General features: G+C 39.8%; 1 protein-coding gene across 1 annotated transcript; it reads left to right on the top strand.

Annotated features, from left to right (window-relative positions):
- Positions 1–913: 913 nt before the first annotated feature.
- On the top strand, positions 914–5,763 carry LOC120026993 (ras-related GTP-binding protein C-like). The gene is made up of 7 exons (XM_038971827.1): positions 914–1,435; positions 1,648–1,851; positions 2,845–3,044; positions 3,562–3,676; positions 3,828–3,970; positions 4,663–4,811; positions 5,023–5,763. The coding sequence occupies exons 1-7, from the start codon at positions 1,250–1,252 to the stop codon at positions 5,178–5,180; spliced, it is 1,155 nt and encodes a 384-aa protein (XP_038827755.1). The 5' UTR covers positions 914–1,249; the 3' UTR covers positions 5,181–5,763.
- The last annotated feature ends 3,679 nt before the right edge of the window (positions 5,764–9,442 follow it).

The following is a 9,442-nucleotide window of genomic DNA, read 5'->3' as shown; positions in this document are numbered from 1 at the left end:
TTGTTGGATTGCCATACTGGCTGGCAACGTTCTTGCTCCTCTGAACAACAGTGTCCTGACAGCAAGGTTTTATAAAAATCTCCTCTGTTGAAAATGAAATGTTAGTCTAAAAGAAATGTGATATAATATGCTTTTTATTGTGGCGTTCAAGGCAGGTAGCCTAGTGGTTAGAGCTTTTGGCAGGTAACCGAAAGGTTGCTGGATCGAATCCCCGATCTGACAAGGTAAAAATCTGTCATTTTGCCTCTGAACAAGGCAGTTAACCCACTGTTCCCCGGTAGGCAATCAATGTAAATAAGAATTTGTTCTTAATTGACTTGCCTAGTTAAATAAAAATTAATAGCTGGGCTGATGAGACAGTGGATTGAGCAGTCAGTGGAGTAAATAGGCATTTTAATGTCATAGATTTAGCTGGTGGTAATTTGTGAAATAGACACCGGCTGGAATTGGCTTTTAACCAATCAGCATTCAGGATTAGACCCACCCCTTGTATAAGCAAAATTATAAACTGGGTGGCTCGAGCCCTGATTGGCTGACAGCCGTGGTATATCAGATCACATACCACGGGTATGACAAAACATTTATTTGTACTGCTCTAATTACGTTGGTAACCCATTTATAATGGTAATAAGGCACCACCTCTGGGGTTTGTGGTATATGGCCAATATACCACGGCCAAGGGCTGTATCCAGGCACTCAGTGTTGCTTCGTGAAAAGAACAGCCCTTAGCCCCCCCAACACACACAATTCCCAACCAACTTGTGTCCAGGTACGCGTCCTCTATTCATCTGAATGTGTTGACGGTTGGAGAAATTGCTTGAGCTGCGCTGAAAATTCGAGAAGTAGGAAAGACAACGGGCCAATGTTCTAACACTGCTGTGCGTAGAGAGAACCAATGAGATTAAGGGGGCGGGAAAATACAGGTTATGGCGGAAGTGAGACAAAATTGGCTAGTTGATAAGCTAAACCCGGGGGTGTTGGGTAGCGGAAGTATAGTATACAATAATGTTGTTTGGTACTAAAATGCTGGTATTTAGTTCGTAGTGAATACACCCTATAACAGCACTACCTATTGTCTGTTTTCAAATCACGACTAGGTTGTGAACAACCAAGCAAAACCAGTAGCTAGCAAGCTATCTGAGTAGTTAGCTAGGCTAGTTAGTGCTAACGCTATCTCAAAACAGGGTTGGATTTGACCAGTAGATTTAACAATCGCTAACGTTGATTTGTTTGGTAGAGTTGAGGCAAAATGTCGATTCAGTACGAGGAGCCTGCATTGGCTCGGAGTTATGGTGTTGTGGACTCTTTCCCAAAGGATTTTGGCTACGGAGTGGAGGAACCAGATATCGAGGAGGAGAGCACGACGTCAGGTGACAGTAAACCAAGGATCCTGCTGATGGGATTGCGGAGAAGTGGAAAGTCATCTATTCAAAAGGTGTGTTGCTATACTTCTATTAGTTTAGTTCTCCAATAAGTTGCTGCTGGTCAGTTCTTCTGTGCATCACTACAATGTTTATAATGTGTATGCACCATAGTGTTTATGAATAGTACACTACTCAAGTTGTTGATTACCTAGCTAGTTAGTCAAGTAGTAATTTACACTGATTGTATTTGTCTAATTTAAAAAATCTATTGTGCTATATCCAGGTTGTATTCCACAAGATGTCGCCCAACGAGACACTGTTCTTGGAGAGCACCAACAAAATCTACAAGGATGACATCTCCAGCAGCTCTTTCGTCAATTTTCAAATCTGGGACTTCCCTGGTCAGGTGGACTTCTTTGACCCTACCTTCGACTATGAGATGATCTTCAGGGGCACGGGGGCTTTGATATTCGTCATTGATGCTCAGGTGAGAATACTAGAGGAATGTTAGACATTGTACTAGGGCAATTCCAAGGTAACATACTTGAATTATGCGTTAAAATGTATGCCAAACAAAAAAACATTGATTTCAAAGATTAACAAGCCATACAACTCTAATGACTACTTAGAAAAACTGCAGATGCACAGTTTGGTAACAGAATAATGGTAAAATCTCCCTCAGATTTATTCTGTTACTGAACTTTGTATCTGCACAGTTCTTCCTGTTAATGTTTTTTTTTAAATGTTCAGTGGAAATTGTTAAAAGTAGTCCTTGTGCATAGAGATGTATGGTTTGTTTAACTCTAAAATCAATCGTTTTTTGTTAGGTATACATTTGAAAGTGAAAAAATGAGTCTCAGCATAATTCCGTTACCATGGAATTACCCACTACCCATGGCAAACATTGAGAAGGCTCTTCTTTTCTACAGCAGTCCTGGGAGACTGACTGTACAGCCTACAGTTCCACTGATCTTTATTTATAAAAAAAATAGGCTGCTGCATTGTGTCTGCTCTAAATCAAATCAAATGTATTTATATAGCCCTTCGTACATCAGCTGATATCTTAAAGTGCTGTACAGAAACCCAGCCTAAAACCCCTAACAGCAAGCAATGCAGGTGTAGAAGCACAGTGGCTAGGAAAAACTCCCTAGAAAGGCCAAAACCTAGAGACCAAGAAACCTAGAGAGGAACCAGGCTATGAGGGGTGGCCAGTCCTCTTCTGGCTGTGCCGGGTAGATTATAACAGAACATGGCCAAGATGTTCAAATGTTCATTAATGACCAGCATGGTCAAGTAATAATAATCACAGTAGTTGTCGAGGGTGCAGCAAGCCAGCACCTCAGGAGTAAATGTCAGTTGGCTTTTCATAGCCGATCATTAAGAGTATCTCTACCGCTCCTGCGGTCTCTAGAGAGTTGAAAACAGCAGGTCTGGGACAGGTAGCACGTCTTATGCCTTTGTTCTCTATTGGTTTCATCAGGATGATTATGTTGAAGCCTTGGGGAGGCTACATCTCACAGTGTCCCGAGCCTACAGGGTCAACCCAGAGATCAACTTTGAGGTGTTTATCCATAAGGTTGATGGCCTGTCAGACGACCACAAGATAGAAACCCAAAGAGACGTCCATCAGAGAGCCAACGATGACCTGGCAGATGCCAGCCTGGAGAAGCTTCATCTCAGGTTAAGGGCCCTACACACTTCACTCAAACTATGCAAACACAGCAACGGAGTGTCATTTTCACATGTAGTTCTATGTACTTTTGTGTGGCTCAAAATTTGGAACGGACAGTATACAGCGATCCGTCATTCTGTTTGCATGACGTGTGTAACGGCCTATAGTATAAAAGATAAGACACAACATAATGAACGTCGGCCGTGCGCAGTAGATCACCTGCTGGGTCTGGACCAACTGTGGCTATTCAACATGAAGAATCTTAGGGAAATGAACAGTAGTAAATGTCAGCTGATATTCTGTGGTCAGAGGAGATATGAAGGCCACACACTTGCTTTTAACCATTTGTTGGCCTCGGTCTGTTTTGTCCTTAACTGGTGGTAGGTTAGGTATGTGGCTGAATGTTACTCAGAGGGATCAGCTTGTTTTTGACCTAACATGTTGGGAGAGGAACTGTTAGAAACACAGGAAATATAACTGCGATCTCAATTCTCTCTCCCTCTTCCTCCTCTCTCTATGTTTCAGCTTTTATTTGACCAGCATCTATGACCACTCTATATTTGAGGCTTTCAGTAAAGTTGTCCAGAAGCTCATTCCTCAGCTACCAACATTGGAAAACCTTGTGAACATTTTCATATCAGTACGTATTGTTTTGACCAATAAGCTGATTTGAACTGATGCTTGTTTTTCTGTACTTCTACACAAATCACAACAGATTTTTTGCAATGTTTTAGTCCTTTCGATAATGTTTCTTATGTCAAAACATTGCCCGTGTTTTTATTTTTGGACAGAACTCTGGGATTGAGAAAGCCTTCCTGTTTGACGTGGTCAGTAAGATTTACATCGCCACCGACAGCTCCCCTGTGGACATGCAGTCATACGAGCTTTGTTGTGACATGATCGATGTTGTCATTGACGTCTCTTGTATCTATGGGTGAGAGAAAATCATATGCCAGGGTTCCCCAACTGGCAGAATTTGTCCCGCAGGTGGTTTTATTTGGCCTCCCAAGTTTTATAAGCAAAAACCCCCCCAAAATAAATGCAAATAATAATAATAAATCATTGTTTGACATAAGACTACAAAAACACCAGGAAATCAGCTCCAAGTACTTTTAATTTTGGAAATCTGTTCCCAAGTATTCCCACGCATAATAGAGACATGATCGTTTACAAATGTAAGCAAGGTTTGAAATTATTATGTTTTAGTCAACTATTATGTGTTTGGGCTTCTTGTTGTCAATTTGCAGTCTACAAATAATTTGTAATTATTTTCCGGCCCCCCGACCATCTGCTCAAGAAAACAATCACCCCTCGTCTGAATCTAGTTGATGATCCCTGCCATGCCATTTAAAAATGTGTGTATTGGACATCCTATTTAACTGTCTCTTCAATAAATTACATTGTACATGCTTGGGATTTATGTGAAAATCATTTGAAATGAACAATGCAGTGAATACGCATTCCTCTGGCACTGTATTCGGTTGAAGCATGTGGTAAGGATCTTTTGTGATTGCAAAGGTTGACATGGAATCGTAGATCGCTGTGATTGTGAAAAGCTATTGTGGAGAGCTTTGAGTTTATTTTGTGATTGTAAAAAGTGAATAGCTTTGTGTTCTTCCATTGCAGCCTGAGGGAAGATGGAAATGGCAGTGCATATGATAAGGAGTCTTTGGCCATCATTAAGCTCAACAATACCACCATACTCTACCTGAAAGAGGTCACCAAGTTCCTAGCCCTCGTTTGCATCCTTAGAGAGGAGAGCTTTGAAAAGAAAGGTAAGACAAAAGTCTGGCACCATTTATAGGATTTAACCATTTATCTTAGCAGCCTATTGTTGATTTGACCGACATGCATATAGCCTTTAGAAGAAGTTTAACATGCTGCACTACCATGCTTATCTCATTTGTAGTGCTGGAAGTTATTAGCCCAATTTTGTTTTGAAATAAATTCATATAGCGTGATTTATTTTCTGATGTTTTCTTTCAGGTTTAATAGACTATAACTTCCATTGTTTCCGCAAAGCCATCCAGGAGGTGTTTGAAGTGGGGTCCTTGACACAGAGGACAGGCAGACTACAGCCAAGCTCGTCCAACAACAGCTTGTCCAGCGTAAAACTTGGTGTATTAAACGGAAGTGCTGTTTAGAGGAATGTAAGAAAAGCAAAGAGGTTTGGAATGCCTTAGCCACTGAGAATGGACAAGTAGTAATTGTGTATTTTACTTGGAAGGCTATGAACGATCAAAGGTGACACAGGGAAAAAGCAGGAAAAACCTTGAAAAATAACACTTGGGATGGGGGGGGATGCTGTTCTGTGCAAGGATTGAAAAGGGTAAAAAAAACGCTGCAATGGACTAAACACTGAACAGAGTTGAAGCCAGCAACCACATCTATTTTAAGCACCTCAATGTTTTTGGGTTGCGTCTAACCACTTATTTGACAATAATGATTATTTTTGCTACAAACAGTTTTACGAGTATCGAGATGACAATGTCGTCATTGTGGTCTTCCTCAGCACAAGTCATTTAAACAGGGCACTATCTGTGTTTTCCCACTCTTATTTCAGACAAGGTTCAACAGGAAGCAATGTTGGAAAACAAATTAATTAGGAAGCCTGCATTGAAACAGTAAATATCACTACCGTTCAAAAGTTTGGGGTCACTTAGAAATTGAAATGTCCTTGTTTTTGAAAGAAAAGCACTTTTTTTTGTCCATTAAAATAACATAAAATTGATCAGAAATACAGTAAGACATTGTTAATGTTATAAATGACTATTGTATCTGGAAACGGCTGATTTTTAATGGAATATCTACATAGGCGTACAGAGGCCCATTATCAGCAACCATCACTCCTGTGTTTCAATGGCACGTTGTGTTAGCTAAGGAACTCTGCCTAGAAGGCCAGCATCCCGGAGTCGCCTCTTCACTGTTGACAATGAGACTTGTGTTTTGCGGGTACTATTTAATGAAGCTGCCAGTTGAGGACTTGTGAGGCGTCTGTTTCTCAAACTAGACACACTAATGTACTTGTCCTCTTGCTCAGTTATGTACCGGGGCCTCCTGCTCCTCTTTCTATTCTGGTTAGAGCCTGTTCTGTTCAGGGAGTATTACACAGCGTTGTACGAGATCTTCAGTTTCTTGGCGATTTCTCGCATGGAATAGCCTTCATTTCTCAGAACAAGAATAGACCGACGAGTTTCAGAAGAAAGTTATTTGTTTCTGGCCATTTTGAGCCTGTAATCGAACCCAAAATGCTGATGCTCCAGGTACTCAACTAGTCTAAAGAAGGACAGTTTTATTGTATCTTTAACCAGAACAACAGTTTTCAGCTGTGCTAACATAATTGCAAAAGTGTTTTCTAATGATCAATTAGCCTTTTAAAATGATATACTTGGATTAGCTAACACAACGTGCCCTTGGAACACAAGAGTGATGGTTGCTGATAATGGGCCTCTGTACGCCTATGTAGATATTCCATAAAAAATCTGCTGTGTCCAGCTACAATAGTCATTTACAACATTAACCATATCTACACTGTATTTCTGATCAATTTTATGTTATTTTAATGGACAAAAAATTGTTATTTTCTTTCAAAAACAAGGACATTTCTTAGTGACCCCAAACTTTTGATCGGTAGAGTACATGTTAGTGTTATCGCACTGGACATTGGTTACTACGGTGCAAAGCGGTCTATTTGTAAGCATGCAACTATAGATCTGGGCCTATTGCTATATGTATTTCAACTTAGTTGTTTTGATTGTTTTGGAGCCTAGCTAAAAACTAGGCCTTGTTCCTCAAAGATAACATTTCCCCATCTGGGAAGAAAACCACCTCGAAAAGTACTTGTGGTTGTAAACTATGATACTGTAACTACTACTCTCATGCAGTTGTCAGTTTCAAACTGTAGCCAAATTCACTATAAAATGAGTTTACTTTTGGGCCAGTCAGTGCCCTGTGCTGCATAAAAACATATATATTGAACTATACTAATGACAAAATATGTGAATGTTTGCTGAAAGGTCTCTGTGTTACAAATACCTGGGTCCAACATTTTTTTACATAATGTATTAATTAATTTAATCTTTCAATTACACAATTATGACTGGTGTGTGTAAATGTATTTCTCTCTCTGACATGGTAAGCTATCTGAAAGGTCAGTACAGTACTTACAGTATGTTTTTAGTAGTGAGTACCAACAACCCTTGTGGTATGTAGAGGTAATCATTCAGACTGCATCCCTACATAGTGCAATAATTTTGTAGTCTGACTACCCATCCTCATCACTCTGGCCATATGCCACACCCACTAGCATTTCTTGTATGGAGTGATCAATAGAGCAGCGGAATTCAATTCAGGATGAGTCGTCAGGCAACTACTTTTGACCAGAGCCCTATGGGTTTCCCTATGGTCCCTGGTCTAAAGTACTGCACTATAAAGGGAATGCTTGAGGTCTCCCTAGACCCCAACTGTGCAAGTTATAATAACTTAATAAATTACCAGTGTTTCAAATGGAGTATTACAGGATGTTAGTCTTATTGGTTCCAGGGCGCTGTAGTGACTGACTCTTAGCATGCCTCCAAAGTGGCACACTATTCCCTATATAGTGTACTATTTTTTTTTTACCAGGGCCCAGTCAAAAGTAGTGCACTATAAAGGGGATAGGGTGCCATTCGGGATATAACCTTTATGATGAAAGTGTTTGTTACTCTGACAACCAATTGGGATGATTCTATGATTCCATTGTGAGATAATATTTGCATTGGTCTTTGTTCTGCTTTTGGGTGCAAAGGGAGGTGAATCATATTGAATATGTTGTCAGATGCCATAAGGTTATAAATGTTTTTTTTTGTTGAGTATAATTAAGCATTTAAAGCACTTGAATTAGAAGGGAAATTTGAGTGTCTCCCACTATTTTATCTGAAATTGTGTGAAGCATTAAAGATATTTTTTCATTTGAATATTGTCACTCATAACTGTACTGTTCTGAACATCCAGTCTACCTACCATTTTGGATCCTATACAGTAAATGTATTGTCTTGAACAAAACAAAAAATGCTTCTGAGGTTGAAACAAGTAACTTGCCTAAATCGAGGCTAGACGTGTGTTTCTTGGCTAGGGTTGCAAAATTCCGGGAACTTTCAATACATTCCCTGGTTTTCCAGAAATCCTGGTTGGAGCTTTCCTCCTTATTCCCCCCTCATTCTGGGAAAACCAGGGAATTTATTGCCAGTTCCTAGAATTTTGCAACCCTAGTCTTGGCTCATCATGGCACTGCTGTTGTATTGCAGTGGGCAGTAGATGGCACTATTGATCTACTAATGAAAATCATCAGAAAAGTGGAGTATGATGTCTGTGACTGCATTAATACAATGATAAATATCAGAGGTTCAAGACCACTGACCTAACCACAAATGTAATGTAATGCAGACCTAGATTGCTGTATGGTATTTATTATTATATGAAATACCTGGAGTCAGTGTTACTCTACTGTGGTACCAGTGACTGTCTCTACATTGGTGACCTGACTTGAACTGTGTATACATGTGTCTGTATGGTCTATGCATTGTAGTCTTTAAGGTAGACCCCATGCAGTTGGGAATGATCAGCTCAGGTGGTTGCTATCACCCAAAAAGAATGTTCCATTACTCCATTGCATAATTGACCCCCCTCCCCCCAAATGTTGTACATAATTGAAACATAGGACCGCTGAGGCATCTTATAAGCCTTTTAACAGTACAGGGTGAACAACACTAACAAGATAAATAGGTTGAAATAGTCAAGTCAGTTACATGTGTAATGAAACTGTTCATACTACGCATGTGCTCATACATTTTCATGCCTAATGGGTAGTGGCAGGATGGAGCCACAACGTAACTCTTTAATCAACCCCAGACCTCCAGTTTAGACTGGTGGAAAATGGAGGTAAAAAAAAAAGGAAAATAATATCTTGCTTGCCAGGGCTTTTTTCAGGAACCCAGCAGTTTCTCGTGACCACAGAGTATTTACTCTGCTGAATGAGTTGGTAAGGAACCTTAATCAAGTCTGAAGGAATGACAACACAAAAGTGAAGCCTTATGGTAGTTAATTGCTTAAGTTTTTACCTCCATCAGCCTCTTATCACCCAATGTTAGTGACAGTGTTTGGGAAGCTACTCTGAAAATATAGTTTACCAAGCTACCAATTTCCTTTCACTGAAAATGGTTAAGCTAAAAAAAAAAATGCATATGTCAATCTGAAATGTCATAGACTATAATTACAAGAACAGATCATTTTGGGGTCATATGTTAACATTTGACCCCAAAGTCATATTTAGCCTATTAAACACAAGTGAGAGAATTACGCAGGTCTGATGCCGAAAAAGAAAGGAAATGATTGCCTATTTCACCCATATTTTATTTTTGCAAAAAGA

The sequence above is a fragment of the Salvelinus namaycush genome, chromosome 32 (assembly GCF_016432855.1).
Source record: "Salvelinus namaycush isolate Seneca chromosome 32, SaNama_1.0, whole genome shotgun sequence".
Taxonomy (NCBI): Eukaryota; Metazoa; Chordata; class Actinopteri; order Salmoniformes; family Salmonidae; genus Salvelinus; species Salvelinus namaycush.
The sequence above is the reverse complement of the archived record's forward strand: the minus strand, read 5'-3'. Positions and strand labels throughout refer to the sequence as shown.

Bases quoted from the DNA above. Each gene is read 5' to 3' on its own strand.
- LOC120026993 (XM_038971827.1), top strand. From the start codon at position 1,250: ATGTCGATTCAGTACGAGGAGCCTGCATTGGCTCGGAGTTATGGTGTT. The intron at 1,852-2,844 runs GTGAGAATACTA...TGGTTTCATCAG, and splicing joins TATTCGTCATTGATGCTCAG to GATGATTATGTTGAAGCCTT. The intron at 4,812-5,022 runs GTAAGACAAAAG...GTTTTCTTTCAG, and splicing joins GGAGAGCTTTGAAAAGAAAG to GTTTAATAGACTATAACTTC.